This window comes from Trachymyrmex cornetzi, unplaced genomic scaffold (assembly GCF_001594075.2).
Source record: "Trachymyrmex cornetzi isolate Tcor2-1 unplaced genomic scaffold, Tcor1.1 scaffold1307, whole genome shotgun sequence".
Classification (NCBI taxonomy): Eukaryota; Metazoa; Arthropoda; class Insecta; order Hymenoptera; family Formicidae; genus Trachymyrmex; species Trachymyrmex cornetzi.
In genome coordinates, this window is record NW_017295881.1 from 272,529 (window position 1) to 290,167 (window position 17,639).

Below are 17,639 nucleotides of genomic sequence, written 5' to 3' on the forward strand. Positions count from 1 at the left end.
CAGAGCTTTGGGGTATAAGTTCGATATTATATCCCAGAGCTCTGATTGGACGGCTCGTTATTCCCTGTTGCCTGTGTCTATTGTGTTTCCAGCTTATGGTTTTAAAACGCATAGCAGCTGATAAAGATGCTGTAAAGATGGCCTGTACCATGATGTAATAAAGATGAGGTGTGCTATTGCGCAAGAAGATGATTAACCAATGAGGATGGTGGAACAAGTGATCGGCCATATTAATATATCAGCCAATCAGCGTTTCTTCCGCGATGCTCAAAATGTGGTATAATTTAAATAAAAACATGACAATTAATGACTTTATTTTGTTGTTCAACTACTTATTATTAAATAATTATTAATACAAGCCTAATGCGGACGTAGTAGACTGTCGTCATTTTCTCCTCGAATCTGCTGATAGTCTGCTAGAAGACTGCAGACTTTGCTATCTAGATTTTGCTATCTAGATAATTAAATAAAATTATATATAATTTTATATAATTATAAATAAAATATTTTTTTTCGAGTAATTACTTGATAAACCCCCTCTAATTAATAATAATGTATATTATTAAATTATTAATACCACCGACGAGATATTATTAAAGACCGTCAACCCTGGGCAAATTTTCGGCGGTATAAAAAGGACCCCAAGGGCCCGGAGGTACCTAATTCAAGAACGCTGACATTATCGACAATTGATATAAATTTGCTATTATTAACATAAATATTTGGCTCATGCATTATTCATGATTTTTTATTACATAAATGTCCCATAAATAAATATACATATTATTGTAAAGCTGTAATATCCTATATATTTCAAAAAAATCACAATTTTTTCTCTGCAATTATCATCTTTATTGATAATCAAACTTTGATGATATATATATATATATATAACACTGAAATCTCAATTTTAAAGAAAAATCTAGTATTATTGAGTTATAAATACGTAAATACATCTACTAAACTAATAAATCATAAAATTAGTACAATATATTATCAGTTTTTAACTCTTAATCACTTCAATATTCACAAGGACGCGAACTCCCGTAAGGATGTTGGTCTTTAATAGTCGTATCTCGTCGGTGTTAATACATATGGAAAGGGTAAAGATAAATAAATAAAATACTGTATCAGAATTTATTACAAAAAACATTTTGACAAGATATATGAAGTGGTAAAAATAAATGAATAACAATAAATAAATACTTAAAATTTGTTAGAAAAAACGTTTCAATAAAATCTCAATTAAACATTTTATTAAAATCTCAACGAACAACGTCAGTGATACGTCAGTCTTTACTATTATTTTCCACATTTTTATTTTTATACATTTATATGGAAGGCGACTTGTTCCAACGCCATATATGCGCAGAACGGGTCAAAATTTGGTATACCTAACGAGCACACCTCTTCTTTATTACACCATGGCCTATACCGATCATGATATTCTCACCATGTTCACTGATATTCGCGATACATAAGTGGATAGGCCCACGGCGTTTCAGCAGCATTTGAATTATTTAACACTGTCTAACATGTAATATCGTAGTAGGCAAAAGTGAGAATGTAACTGGAATTGTTTTCGATGAATGCAGACAAATTTGTCCGATCCCTCGACGGTGCCGACACTGCCGACACTGCCAACGACGACTCCCCGACGACCCCGACGACAATGCGGAAACGTTTGTTTCGCTAGAGAAGCGTCGAAAAACCGACGAGATGAGCGTGGTAGAAACAGCGGGGCAGCACGCGGCGGGTACATTTTCTACGATGATGCTGCCGCAGTAAGATACTTTTTCATAGTCTCTCAATACACCGTAATTCATATTTGTACATGATAAATGCGCGACAGCGATACATGCTCGCAGTAAGTCCCTTTAAAGTTTCCCCACCTTTTTTTTTTAGGCGACAATGCAGATATTGCAGATATTACTGTAGACATCATAGATGTCGTATGTGTGATTAATATTAAGCAGTAATTTCTCGAGAGTGGGTACTAAGATATATCTCAAACTTCTTTACTTGGTACAATGGCTTACGATCCACGTAACGTGAAATATCCACCAAATACCTCGCAGCGGCCCAACGTGGTTGGATACAATTATTCTGGCCATCCACCGCAGCATTTCCAGCAAACCGATGAAAATCGGAATGAAAACAATTTGCGCAGCAGCAAAGAACTTTGTCCACAAATCTCACAGCAGTCATCCAGCACACAGACTGTGCAGAAAGTAGACGCTGCGACTATGACGGATCCTCTGCAAATTGATTTTAGGCTTTCCGAATGCCTGGCACGTTGCTCTAGTACGTTAGGTTTACCATACGCGACTAAATATGAGGACTGTGGTACAAATTCTACGTATCAAGAAGTAAGAGCAAAAATCGAATTTGATATTGAACCACAGCATATTAATGGTGAGTCGCAGTTAATACTTTATACCAAAGCAACCTTTCGTTTGCAAATTATAATTGCATGTGATAAGATATTTATGGAAACAATGAAATGTTGAAATATATTTGTCTCTATTTTATTATCGACGATATTATATATAACGTATAATATTCTTTGCCTGTATAAGGTATGTTGGTTTACCATTGCCCCGAGTGTGCATATAGATTTAATGATCGGGAGGCACTTCACGAACATCTTGAAGATCATAAACAGAGACCATATATCTGTGATATTTGCGGGGCAAGCTTAAAACGAAAGGAACACTTGGATCGTCATAAGCAAGGTCATAATAAAGATAGACCATATCAATGTAACATGTGTTGTAAAGCATTTAAACGTAACGAGCACTTGGCACGTCATATGATTACTCACTCAGGTAGCAAAAATCAAATTTGTACCGAATGCGGCAAAGCTTTTTATAGAAAAGATCACTTGAAGAAACATTTGCAAAGTCATAATAGCAGTCGAGGCAAAAATTTAAATATTTCACATAACAATCCCAACGATCAGCAGCCAAGCAACCAAGGATTGAGTAATTTTACTATGATGATGAGGCAATCTGGCCCTCCCGCACTTTCAATTTTACGGACATAGTTATTACGCTAGATTTATGTAACGTGCGTTCATATCTACGTCAGCAAATCATTTTTACTTTATTATTTAGATAATTTTATTCTATAAGCTTTAATACGCGCGAATGAGCCTTATCCAACATACTCAACTTTGCGCGCGACAAGTACTTTCCTAGAGAATTTGTTATATCGATATAAGAACCCATGTTCCTAAGGGAGTATATCTTATTGCTGTGTATTTTGTCGACAGGTAGATAAGATTACGATAATGTTATATACTGTTTTTGTAATGTCCTTTATAATACACTATACGTGTAGAATGTTGTCTGTATATTAAGAATATATCTGTTGGCATTTTTTGAAACTTGAACAAGTTCGGTATTAATTCAAAGTGATAAATGACATATTTTACTTTATTACATTATTCCTGATCTTTTTGCTCTTGGAAGAAATCTTGGAAAAACTGCAATATCCGGTAAATTTCACTAATACCACATACTAACAGTTACGTTATATTATCGTCTACATTGAGATTCTGTTCTTAAACAGAATTGAGTTTGAGATTTAGTTTTTATGCTTCTTATCTGAAGCGATATTCTTCGTTTCTTCAAGAGATCAATTTACAAACGTAGGCATTATAAGACAATAGAAATAAATCATGAAATGCTGAAATGCATTAAATATCTTCGTAAGCGGAGGAGAAAGGATGTCAATATAATTTGACAATATTACGCAATAGCATGTTGCTTCTACAAGTCGTCGATTTTTCTTTACTTTTCTTTTGCTTGCAAAGTAAGGAATTGATAGGCAGACTGACGCCACGTTATAACAGTGTTTTCATTGCATATGTGTGCGTGCGTGCGTGCGTGTGTGCATGTGCATATATACATATATGTATATATATATATATATATATATGTATATATATATATGCACACATAAATACAAATTTGTAATTCTCTTTACATCTTTTTGTGAAAGATTAAATATTTCTATCGATATTTGAAATAATTTATACACTAAGTTTGCACGGTGATTAATAAGAAAGCGTACGTATAGTATAGTATTTTTGCAATTTGTAACAGATTATTGTTGTAGAGAGCATTCTTTAGCGAAGAATGGGAATATCACTTATAGTAAATTAATACATATCTGTAGATAAAAATTATCATTACTTGAGAGAAAGAATGATATTTATCTGTTTATATACATATGTATTGTTAAAAATAATTTTATGTCTTTCAAAGTCTTGTTAGTGTATAAAATAACCCCGTCTTATTCTACTTTGGTAATTATTGCGCGCGAAGAGAATATATTTGAATATATCCGAATGTTTATTCTACGAAAGAGAGGAAGTAAGATAATGTCGCTTCCATTTCCAACATTAGTAATACATTAAATCAATTGTGAGGTTCCATATACATTGCATTTGTATGAAAATTTGTAATTTTATTGGCATTTTCTTATTATATCGCTAAGTCACGCTCTTGTATATTGCATTCAGACATGCACACAGACACACGGACACAAACGTATGTACGAGAAAAGAACAAGATCTAAAAGTCCCTGAAGAGGAAGGGATAGCATTTTGTTAACGCAATAATCGTAATTAAATTAATAAATGATTATTATATAAAAATATCTACCTCGTTTATATAATACATAATTATTAGAAATGCAAAAACGCATATTTAAATTGGTCGATGATTTTAGATTTGATCACTCTCGCGCTCAAGAACAGAAAAGATAAAAAGCAACAGGAGGGAAGGAGGAAAAGGGGGGAGGGGGAGAGAGAGAGAGAGAGAGAGTCAAATTTTTTCGGATAATGGCGCTCCAAACAATAAATCTGATGATTCTTCTTACAATTTATACATATACATACATGCATACATATACATGATATTTATATGTACACACATTATACATATATGTATATAACGAATTGTAAGAAAAAATGTACGTCATGCATTTTCATGAATATACATACATCTGTGTGTGTGTGTGTGTGTGTGTGTGCGCGCGCGTGCGTGCATGCGCGCGCGCGCGCGTGGTGCATTGAATATGATGTAAATTGTAATATATAAAGATATTCATCTGAAACATCTGAAAAATGTGCACAAATTTTAGACTCTCAGTTTCGCGATCTAAATGTATCCGTTTCCTAGTACATACTAGTTTTTCAGAATATTTTTCTTTTTCTCTCATTACTTAACGCTCTTTTATTTTCCGCGTCTATTCATTTTTTCATTTTTTTTTTCACGTTCTTAGACTCGAAAGACATTTTAAGCATTCTATATAAAAATAAAACGTTATATCAGAAAATCGCTTAGTTATATCTCTTTCTTGTGTTTAGTACATTTGTTTTGTCCTTTTCTTTCTCTTCACTACCCTTCTGTGCTCGTTCATTATGTATTAATTTTTTATTTACATACAACGCATATAATTAGTATTTTTGTACCCTGGAAGACTGTGCGGTACAAATATTGAAAACGGTGCAGCAATGTAGAATCGATCGTAAAATGTAAATTTAAATAGTTCAAATGAAAGAATAATCGGTTAAAACATTTAGAAGAGATATTACAAAGCCATCAGTGTAATGTGACAATTTGCCGGGAGTCCTCGAAGTCACTTCGCGTTTGTATTCGTGTGTATAGTATGCAACTACTATAAACTAAAAAACTTTCAGCATCCTCTTCTCTCTTTTCTCAAATTGGTGTTTATTGCTTCGGTAACATCAAGTAAAAATAGTAGCATTTGGAGTGAGATTACAGGAAGGCTCGTAGATGATAAGCAAGACGAAAAAAGTTATGGAGATTATATTTAAAATTTGTTTCGAAAATACAAACTGAATCGAGCACTCAACATCTGAATGTATCGCATTGTAAAGACTCATTCGCGTTTGCTTCCTACATAAGACATACTTATATTTCGGAAAAGATCATACTGCTATTGGACAAAAAGAAATTCGTACTTCGAGGTCAGCCGGTCGTTTCACTCGTATGACTTGTACACCTTGTCACGCATCTAATCTATCTGGGGAAAACAAGAATTTGTGAGCGTTTGTACTATGTCGAGGAATTTGTGTTTTTTCGTCAATCGCCTGTTAACATATTTGTGTTACATAAACTTTGTAATTACGCATACGCAATCACGCATACACTCGTAGCACACACTCATAGCGACAAGGCGTCGATTAAAGATAAGCCAAAAAGACTAAACATAATAATAACGATGCGTCTTGGCTATGTAAAATCTTCCATTGAACGAGATGCTTTTATTGGCTACATTTAATATGTTACGCAAATGCATTCCGTAAAAAGTGACTGCTTTAGAAAATCTTCGACAAATAAGAAATAAGTTTTCATAACGAGCAGCAACGCACGTTCATCCCTTCTACTTTTGTTTTTTGCACAAATCGATTAATAAAATTACACTCGCACTTGCGATACTCGCGTCTTGTGATGGGATAAATTCACTTTTCTTTTTCTTTGCCCTATATAGCTTTAATACAGATAATTGAAAGTTTTGATACTGCACATAGAAAAATATGTTTCTCATTGTCATCTCTGCTCCTGAGAGATTCACATCCGAGTACATCGAAATGGTGTCACGCTTTTTTTTTTTTTCTTTTAATCTTTACTACCCTTGTCAAATAGTTTTATGACGACTAATTAGTTTTTAAATGGTCGTCTTTTATACGATCTACCATTCATCGATATATTCGCAGTTCGTAACAAATGAATCGATAAACAAAATAGCAAATTGATACAACAATAAAAAAAATACTTTACAAGTATACGTACATTTATGGCAAGAGAGCGGAAGAGAAAAATGCCAAATTATTTAACATTATTCGCGCTTCGAGCAGATTATAAAAGAGTACTTACGGATTTCACATCATAAGATGGTAAATTATTGAACAATTGTAAATACATGAAGGAAATAAGCTACGTATTGTACATGATTCACATCAAATGTAAATCATTGTTGACTTGAAAAGTCTTTTAGTCTTTTCTTTTTTTGCGGTTTCGCATAAAACTAGTAAGCGCGTCGCAAGAGAATTTGATCTTATTTTCTCTATGTTGCTTCTAATCTTACTATTATCATTATTGTTATTATTACTAATATTATTATTGTTTTGTTATTAATATTATTATGATTATTGTTATTACTATGAGTTTATTATCATTATCATCATCATCATCATCATCAACATCAGCATCACCTTCTATAAAACTCATATCTTCATAATTGATCGCTTCTAATTGAGATAAGAAAACCAAGTATAAGATGTCACCGAGACATCTTAGTCGAACCGAAATATCAGATAGAACGAGCGTGCCTAATACTTCATAGAAATGGCATTTCTATTCAATAACCGTGCTTGTTTTCTATAATTACTAAAATTAATCAACATTCGATTTGGAAAAAAGAAAAAAAATGAATCGAATACATTATATTTTCTTTCAGAAGAGAAAAAGGCACATAAACGAAATAAATGGCATTCTCGTTCATCGAATATGATGAACACATTCGCATATGATACAGATAAGTTGTATTTATTCCTTTTGGCTTTTGATTTTTTGAAAAAATTAAGAAATCCTACATCGACAGATATGAAGTATACTTGATAATCAAAGATACGACATATTACATTCCGGAATTCAAGCTGTTCCGATAATATTTTGACGCTTGTAGTTGCACAAAAAGATATAAGAAACAAACACGAAGAAGACGGTTGCTGGAATCAATATCGTGGAGGCGGACGAGTGTACACGTAGTTCCAAGAACGGAGAGGCACAACGCGCCGCTTTTTCGACTTAGACCTTATCATGGAAAACTATACGGGTGCGGAAAATCCAGCGCAATATAAAGGCACCGGAAAAGTATTCCTTCTTTTTTTTTTTTTTAGAAACGCATCAACTATTATCTTTCCTTTTTCTACAGGAACATTACTACATCTATGCAGCTCGACGAAACGATCGTTTCTATAAACCATAAGAATAAACTCGCCTCGTCGAGAATGGAAATAGGTTTTTTTAGCTATCCTTCAAAATAGATCTTGAGCCATTCATTTGTTTGAACAGTATGTCGAACTTTGGAAATATTTGCTTCTTTCTCTCATCCGCTTTCCTTTCTCCCCCCCCCCCCCCCCCCACTCTCTCTCTCTCTCTCATAAAGCTATTTATTTTTCTTCTCGTTACCTTTCATTTCATTATTTGTATATCCTGTCTACTATCTGCAAATAAAACAGGTTACTTTCCTCAAGACTTGTATCATTTCCATATATATTTTCGTCGTTTCTTCTCACATGTAGGACGTATGATAAATCTCGCGCTCTTTTTCCAAGTATCAGAAGACATTCAAAAGATGAAAATAGTGATCAAAATAGATCAAAATAGACGTCACTACATCGTCTTTCCATGTCATTCTATTACCTGGACTATAGCTTTTGTCTTAACAAAAAATCGATTCGGCGGCATCTTTTCCAATTATCAATCTTTAGGCAGTTCGATAAATGATCTCTAAATTAAAAGACTATTAAAGGTCCACATAATTCTCTAATTAAAACTCAATTGTTTATAAATTTTTCTTTTCTAGATGTTCTTACACATCTCTAGAGCTGTCATATACTTTGCGTTACAAGAAAAATTATGTATACATCTTAAACTTTTCCCCAACAAATTAAAAAAAAAAGTGCGCGATATTTTACACGTCCTGTGTACAGCTTTTAGTTTTTGTTTTCTTCTGTTTCTTCCTTATTTAATAGTATGTATATCTGTATATAAACTCTTACTCGCTAATGTATAATTACGACTAACGCTCTGCCTCGACAGTTATAAGTACGTGGCAATGAAATATCTTAATATTAATTGATCTCTTACATATGGTTTTTAGTATACACATGTATATATATACCAGTGTATGAAATAATTGTAATATATCATTATATTTGAGGTCTGACGAAACCTGAATTTTCTGTTACTCAAAACGCGATTTACGTTAGAGATATGATGAAAAAGATAAAAAAAAGTGCATTCGAATAACCTTTTAAGCGTAATAAACGTAATAATATATGTAAACAGTGGATACTGTAATTACATTGCAAACTCGTATCTTTATAAACATTCTGTTTGTAAATTATAAAATATTTTAATACCGATATATAACTTTTTCAATAAAGCTTAGCAAAGTTTTAACCAACAGAGATACACAATTGTATATTCGGAATTTTTATTTCTGTAATATAGTAATGGTAAATTCTCTTATATTTCTCATCATATTTCTAACATTTCACGTTGCAATATGCATGTTTATATAATATATACACACGTCCGTCGTTTCTTCTCTATAATATTTATGAATATGCATAAAGATAAATAATAATTGTAATAATAACAATAATGATAATAATAAGAAATAATAACAATGACAATGATAATGATGATGATAATTAATATGGTAAAAAATATGTATGTGTGTGTGAGACGTGCGTAACCATGCACACAGCGGTACCTATGATTATATAAGTACCTGACAAATATCTATAAGTATGGCAAGAAAAACATTGAAAGGAAATAAATTTAAAATGAATGGCACGAACATTAATACTAAAATGAGACAAAAATATAAACTTAAAACGCAGATAATTGATAATTACATCAGATGTCCGCTGGGAACGATCACAGTCTGTGAAGAGATTTGCGATGTGGATAAATATAAAAATTAAAAACTACCTTAAACACACACACGCGCGCACGCACACACATACGCGTATATTTTTATATACTTAAAAATTATATACTTAAAAAATTAATCTTATGTATATATAGTATCTATATATATATATAATCAGTATTCAACGAATGTAACGAATATAAGAAGTCCAACGAAAAATATGTATAAAAACAATGTAAAAAGTTATATAAAAATTATAAAGGCTAATTAAACATGACAAGTGCTCAATGCTATGATAAGTCACAAAGGAAAATAAGGAATATATTTGCTTCAATTATTTGGGCAAATATGTTTGGATTTACATGTAATGTTATATACATATAGATCCTGCATACAACATCCACACGCATGCACGCGCACCGTACATACAAGAGAAAAATTTGGAACTATCATAAAAATATAAAATACTGTCAACTTTATATTATATATTAAACTAACGTAAGTTTTAATAAAACAAAATATGATTTCTATCTATCATGAAATATTGCTATGCGCTTTTACATTTTTATAAAGCATAACCAAAAAATTTTACAATTAATATAAATAATCTTTTCCCTTTATGAACTAAAAAAAATGAAACAATTCTATTCTTTCGTAAAATAAAAAACTGTTTTCTAATCGGTGGGTTAATTTGTAACTTTATTATAATGTGTATTAGGAATATTATGTAATTTTCATTCCTTTTACACTATTTGCACTTGTAATGTTGTTTAACAAAAAATTAAAAAATATTGACAATTACCGCACACATCGTTCATGTGAATGTAAATTCAATGATATAAAAAAACAAAATAAAGAGATGCATTATCTCCCTTCCGCACGCACGCACACATCACGCGCGCGCGCACACGCACTCTCTCTCTCTCTCTCTCTCTCTCATCGAATCACTTAGTTTCTAAGTTACATCGACTTTTCATAAAAATATCTTCTTTTTCCTCGTCGTACACGACGTATGGCAAGAATTTTTTGACTTGTAGTCAAATTTCTACTCTAGAGTTTCCGTGGAAAATTAGTACTTTTCCCACATATGTACTTTTTGTTTGTGCTATAAAGAGCATATAAGTGTCTATGACTGTTTTTTATTTTTTATATATTATTATTCGAAAAAAGCATTTTTTTCTAAAAGATACGCTTTATTATATCTCACAAATTGCTCCTATAATACATTTATAAACAGGATGTCCAATTATATAATCGATGAAGTAAAATTTTTTTCAAAACTCACATATATATTTGAATAAAATAAATAACATTTTATATAAAATAAATTTGTAATATGTATTTTGTATAAACTTGATTGCTGATGACTTTTACCATAATACTATTACATGCAAAATGACTAGAAAAAGTAATTATGTGAAAAAACGTCACGTTTCATTTCTAAAAACGAAAAAAAAGATCTTAATAAAAGTGATTTCGAGTTTGGTCAATTTTCAGCTAGACAAACATTATCTACGTAAAATAATTTTTCACTTGCAAAATGGAACAATGTAAAAAGAAATGTATCAGCCTAGTTACGGGGAAGATTTATTATAATTGGACATCTATTATATTTGCGTAAAATATTATCATGTCTCTTGATGTATGGCATTATTATTGTGGTGGAAACATTACTGGCAATGAAAATTACATGACAAATATAACAAGTTGTCAAGTCAAAAATAAATTAAGACCTGAAGAAGGAAGTTAGAAGCACAAATAACGTAAATATACACATTTATAAAATTCATTCATTCGATTCAAATCATGAGTCAGTCTCGGAGCTAATTATTATCGTCGTTGGCGATGATAGTGACAATTGATTAGCATCTTGGTGTTACCTCTTCATCGAGGTCCTCTCCTCGTCTCAGAAATCTTTAACGTGCCCCAAAAAGTTAAGCTCATGTGACTGATAATGACCAGATGTAGCGAGTGGTGTGACGCTTGATTGATGTGCTACATTTACTGCCGTTAAATGATGATGATGATGCAGCGAATGATGCGATGTATGAGTATGAAGAATATTATTTGGATGGGGAACCTGAAAGTTCCCTGGTGGCGGGGCTCAGGACAGGAGAGAACCCGGATGTCCACCCGGAAGAACGGATGACGCTGAGACAGTTGTGGTTTGCATATTCGAAACGTTATTTTGTTGTTGATTCTGTTGCGTACCTATAACACAAATATCATATATACATGTTGATGGTACAACGTGAGAAAAGGAATAGGGAAAATGATTTTAAGCTCGCATTCGATATCTCGTACAATACGTAATACATTTCTTACCAGCGTTTTGACTTAATTCAGCCTTCACTCTTCTCGCAATGTGACTTCTGGTATGTTTCCGTAAATGATCCTTTCGATAAAATCCTTTGCCACATTCAGTGCACACGTGTCGCTTCTCCCCAGAATGTATTACAAAATGCAGTGTTAATTGTTCCTTTCTTTTAAAAGCTTTCAAGCAAACGGTGCAAACGTAAGGTCGCTCAGGGTTATGGCTCTGTTTATGACGCGTAAGATGATCTTTTCGTTTCAAGCCAGCGCCACATATGTCACAAACAAATCTTCTCTCTAAAGTGTGACCTAAAAGGTGCTGCTCTAACAATTCTCGTTCTGGATACGCCATATGACACTCTGGACAACAATATAATGTCGAACCGTCTAACGCTGTCGTTAAACGAATTTCGCCAGGTTTCGGACGTGGCTTCTTCTCCTTCGGCGTCTTCTTCTTTTTCTTCTTTTTATTATTCGGTGACATCATTATATTGGGCGTTGTTGTAGTCGCCACAGCCACTGAGGTTGTTTGCGCCATTTCCGACTCTTTTTTGATACTTTCGGCAGAATACTTGAGAAAATGATGTAAACTCAATGGCAAGGTGCTAGCTGGTAAATGGCTGAGATAATCAGCTACAGTGGAACCAGGAGTCGCGAGCGACTGCCACGTTGCGGGCATAGTAGCTGGCGTCTGAGTATGAGCGTGCTGCTGGTGATGTTGGTGCATCGTATAATCCTGTTGAGTGCCATTCGTCGTAGTCTCTCCATTCCGCTGTTGCTCCTCAGCCTTCTTTTCCTTGCTCTTGTCCTTGTCTTGAAGAAGGTTGCAAACATCTTGTTGATTTATAGTTTCCGTAGATTGCTATGTGACAAAAAAATACGTATGTACACTTAAAATTCAAAAGCTCCATCGTTCTTGTAGCGATAAACGAATAATTCACAACACTGAACATTTGATATTGTTTATCCTTCCGATAATATTCATATACGGGGTATTATCGTTTTATTTTATTCTTATAATGATTTCAATAGAAAAATTTACTCTAGCTCTAATTGATGGAGAGAGGAATTTCGAGACGACATGTTTTCATGCCATATGAACTGCTAAAAAATGACGCAGAAAACAACTTTTTTTTTTGTCGATTGTTATCTCGACGATCATGATCTCTCATCGCGTCCATCCACATCGCTCATTTATCATATTTACAAATGTACGACAATAACAAGAAGCTAAAGAAGTGGAATGTGCGCTATTGACCGTATTGAGTGCGGTAAAGATACAAACATAAATAAATACGTTTGTTAGAATTAAAATGGGCTGTAAGCTGTGTGTGTGTGTGTGTGTATGTGTGTGTGTGTGAGAGAAGTTGCGTTTTACCTGATGGTACGAGCGTTTCTCTTGCATTCCAGGCGAGTTGGTTGGTCGTTGTTGAACCGATTGAGCTTGAGTGTACGGCACATTCGGATAATGATGAACATTAGAACTGTTGGGATAGCTAGTTTTATTGTTCATCATTACTTGCGACTGAGCCGATTGTACGCCGTTGTTCTCGGGACGGTATTTTCCCACAACCGGCACTCCGATTGGAGGCTGGTTGGGAAAATGATTGGCGTAACGCGCGCCTGCACCACTGGAACTATCGGTTGCAAATTGATGGATACTCGGTATAGTGCTAGGGAAGTGACCTCCGAACGGTGGGAAATTCATTGCAGACCGTAAGCAGAATTCGTGTATCTAGAAAGGGAGAAGAAAACTGATGAGAGCGTCTTTTTCAAGCAAGTGGAATTTTCGAATACGAAAAATACAAGGTTACTAGATGCGAAGGAGATGTATCTCCTTAAGCGAAGTGTGAGAGAAATAAAGGCGAATGGACCCGCGTGGAAGCGAGCCGAGAGGCCGTCGCCGCGCCGGCCGCGTTCCAAATCGCTCCGTACTTCTCATCGCGTACCTCTACGCATGCCGATGCAACGGCATCTCGACTCGCTGGCATAACTTTGTCTATGTAAAGACGCGGCGACAGCGGAGGAAGAGGAGGTGGCAGAGGCGGCAGCGGTGGCGGTAGCGGTAGCGGCGGCGCCGACGATACCGATGACGACGACGGCAACGACAACGACGACGACGACGACGACGATGACGACGACGACGACGACGACGATGACGACGACGACGACGACGACGATGACGACGAGGACGACACCGAGCGACGCCCGGCGTTATATTTACTCACAACGATGTCCCTCTCCCCATGTTTCCTCGCCCTCCGTACCGGATCCTTTCTTCGCACCTCTTCTTTCTTCGGAGAGAAAATCCCCGTGACACAGAGACGGGAGTGCGAGGGGAGAGAGAGCGCAGATTCTTCTCGCACGTGAGGATAGACGCCAGAGAAAGAGAGCGCCAAGGGTAGGGAGACGCCGAGATTGAGACACAGAAGCGTCAAAGCGCGTCGGTAGACACCGCACCACGCCACTCACCACTGACGCCACTATATACGACCGCACTCACAAATCGTCGATCAGCGTCGATCAGCGTCCGTCGCGAGTCACGAGTGTCACGACTCACGACTCCGATCGGATCGGACTGACGAGAGAGTGACGACTGTACGCGGCCGGCGGCGGCTTGTAGCTTATTACCCGCCACCTCAACACTGACAACCTGACGTATGATCGTCAACCGGCGACCAAGATGATTCGTCGTTCGCGGCCAAGGACACGCCACGGTTAGATCCGTTGGATTAGTTAGATATGGTACACCACCCCTCTCGTTCGCGCAACGAACGTGATCTACCGGACTGCACTCGAGAACATGCCGACGAAAAAAAGGATGCGACTAAAAAAAACCGCCGACGAAAGATAGTCGTGGAAGATGGGGTGCACGCGCGCGCGCGCGCGGAGGGGAGGTCGATTGTCAAGGGGACGCGTTACACGCGTAGGGACTAGGAACGCAACCGCCGGCCATCCTCCTCCTCCTCCTCTCTTCTTCACTCCTCTTCCGCGCCCCACCTCGTCCGATACTTAGTCGATACGCGCAGCGTGGGACGTGGGACCATCACCGTACATATCAAACTCGAGAGAAAATGGCCGTGCGTACGATTCTCAGTCTAGCGCGTACCACGCACGCAGCCAAAATGTAAGAGATACATGGCAATGTCGCTTACCATTCGGCAATCCTCGCTCAAACTCGTCTAGAACGTTTTTTCCACGCAACCGGCTGTCACCGAAAAATATTTCTCGTACGGTGTACAGTTGACACCTGTCTCTCAAGCCGGTGCCCCCATCCCACCTATCCGCCCTCTACTGTGCCAGCCTCTTAACTATTTTTTCTCTCTCCCGGATCTCCCGACTCCCGACGCGACGCGACGCGCCGCGACGCATCGCATCGCATCGCATCGCACCGCGGCGTGAACGGGCCGCGAAAATACCCGAATCGTCAACAAGAATCTTAATTTGCACCTCTTTTCCCGCCGCGATATGCCGTTACATCCCCTCTACGATAGATTCGCCCTTACTTTCGCACACATCTCTCGATACGTACGTATATATACGTATGTAGATATACAGGGTGATCAGAAATTCACGAATTCAAAGTATGATTATACTTTGTAACTAAAAAAGAAACATTTTCCTTTTGCAAAATTCCGTCCAACAAGTAGTTTATGCAAGAGAGCGGATTAACATTTTAACAAATAAGCGCAAAAAATATTTATCGAACATGCAATTTTGTATCATTAAGTATCATGTCCTGTACTACGAATTCGTGAATTTCGGATCACCCAGTGTGTGTGTGTGTGTGTGTGTGTATAAAACTTCAACATCTAACGAAATTATTTACTAAGGAAAAGGTAACGTGTACGTGTGAATCTCATTAGAGAGGCAAGAATAATTTTGTATTAAATGTATGTTTTATTTCAGTTTTCTCCTCCAATATTTATGTAAGTAACAATGAAAATGACTTATGTACTACTTAGCCTAACTACGATAATGGTATATATATCTGTATAATATTATGATAATAAAATAATAATATTTCTTGTACAGTTACCCATTGCCTTTAATTGTAATACTTACAATAAGAAGTTTTTTTTCATGTATACATACACCTTTATAAAAAAGCTTTTTCATGTGAATCACGATTCATCGATTTGGTTAACATTCGAGGATTTCAGTTCTCTATATTCTTTGTTATCTTCATCTATATTTCTTTACATACCTTTGTGTATCGTGTAATTTTTAATCGTGCCCAATTGAATTCACGCAAGTATTTCGTATTTGTCCGTAATGATTCCACGACGTGCAAGTTTGCTTCTTTTTGCGCGAACATCGATATTAAATCAAGATGAATCCTTTGCGGATTGCGAAGAATTATCGATTGTAAAAACGTTGATTTCAGAGCAGCGTACATTGTTACGCAAATGCGTAATTCAATAATTTTTCGTAATTATTACCCCTTTCCCTACCATTTCTGAAAAAGTACTAAACGTTATGGGTTCTTTATATGTAATTCTACCACCAACTCGTAACTCGTTATTCGTATAGCACGGGTTTGATCGTCCCCCCAATACTTTGCGTCTTTACGAAGGCAACATATGCAATGATCTAAATTATAGAAAAATGTAAGCATGCTTCCGTTGATATATTCCTACAAAATACAAATTGAACTTACGATTTACCTCGGCAGATTCCCTTATAATGTCACGATTGTATTGCATAAGAGAAATAAATAGGTTCACACCTCGCGCGCGCATACGGCATGTACCAATATTACATTTCCTCTCACATTCATGAAAATTCGCACGTGTATTTACAAACTCTGTTCCATACCGTATTTCTCTCGCGTTAATTCTTTCATTACGTATTTTTTATCATCATTATCGTAAAAGCGAATTATCATTCAAATATAATCGATTATTATTATTATTATTATTAGCCCAAAACTCGATCGCCGTGTTATCTTGGGCGAATCCAGTTCGCGCTTTCAAAAATATATATTTTGGTTTGTGTGTTGTGTGTTGTGTGTGTGTGTGTGTGTGTGAGTTTGTGTGCGCGTGTGTGTATCTATATATATATATATATATATAAACTTCATATTTATTTCTAACTTGCGTCATGGAACTGGATTAGCGACAAAAACAATCTTATTTGAGGCGAGCGGCAACTTCGTCGCTTCTTTTCACGTACGCTACAACGTGTACGTAAAAGAGGAATTCGTGTATACGCATTTTGTCACTTCAGCTCGACACGTTTTACAAGATAATAATTATTATAAACACGAGCTTGTGCCGTGATTAAAGGTGATTCAAACCGATGGCGCGAACATTTCAATCCTAACAAACTGGCTTTGTGTCGATGGACCAAGGACGTACATCTTAAAGAAATGGAGGTGTTTCAAATGCCTTTGAAAGAGACTACAATGAAGTAATCAGTAATCAACTAGCCAACGAAACTTTCGTCCGATAATATGAATTTTCCTATCGAATTTGCAAAACTCAATCAGCGAGTACGCTATGTCGTGTACGACATCTAGCGTGCTGATGATTGAAACGAAAGAACCGCCCAAGTTGATTTGGGGCGGTATGCTGTTGCTAATGCTGTTGCTGCTGCTGCTGCTGCTGCTGCTGTTGTGGCTG

The 17,639-nt window shown here is 36.0% G+C and overlaps 3 protein-coding genes across 7 annotated transcripts in view; 1 reads left to right on the forward strand and 2 right to left on the reverse strand.

Moving 5' to 3' along the window:
• Positions 1-1,423: 1,423 nt before the first annotated feature.
• Positions 1,424-3,840, forward strand: LOC108770693 (zinc finger protein interacting with ribonucleoprotein K). The gene is made up of 3 exons (XM_018522376.1): positions 1,424-1,784; positions 1,906-2,415; positions 2,580-3,840. The coding sequence occupies exons 2-3, from the start codon at positions 2,031-2,033 to the stop codon at positions 3,044-3,046; spliced, it is 852 nt and encodes a 283-aa protein (XP_018377878.1). The 5' UTR covers positions 1,424-1,784; positions 1,906-2,030; the 3' UTR covers positions 3,047-3,840.
• A 7,426-nt stretch (positions 3,841-11,266) lies between these two features.
• On the reverse strand, positions 11,267-15,336 carry LOC108770664 (zinc finger protein 551). Of its 3 annotated transcripts, none has more exons than XM_018522334.1 (4): positions 15,171-15,336; positions 13,394-13,750; positions 12,028-12,877; positions 11,267-11,913 (listed from the first exon to the last, which is right to left on the reverse strand). In XM_018522334.1, the coding sequence occupies exons 1-4, from the start codon at positions 15,171-15,173 to the stop codon at positions 11,807-11,809; spliced, it is 1,317 nt and encodes a 438-aa protein (XP_018377836.1). In that variant the 5' UTR covers positions 15,174-15,336; the 3' UTR covers positions 11,267-11,806. The 3 variants fall into 3 exon arrangements, with proteins under 3 accessions (XP_018377836.1, XP_018377837.1, XP_018377838.1); XM_018522335.1 differs by lacking the exon at positions 15,171-15,336 and adding an exon at positions 14,244-14,310; XM_018522336.1 differs by lacking the exon at positions 15,171-15,336 and adding an exon at positions 13,965-14,309.
• Positions 15,337-17,045: 1,709 nt separating this feature from the next.
• Positions 17,046-17,639, reverse strand: part of LOC108770696 (Krueppel-like factor 17) — a 7,908-nt gene continuing 7,314 nt past the window's right edge. For all 3 annotated transcript variants that reach the window (XM_018522381.1, XM_018522382.1, XM_018522383.1), the window contains one exon: positions 17,046-17,639. In XM_018522381.1, the coding sequence (XP_018377883.1) occupies positions 17,595-17,639 (45 nt within the window). In that variant the 3' untranslated portion in view covers positions 17,046-17,594.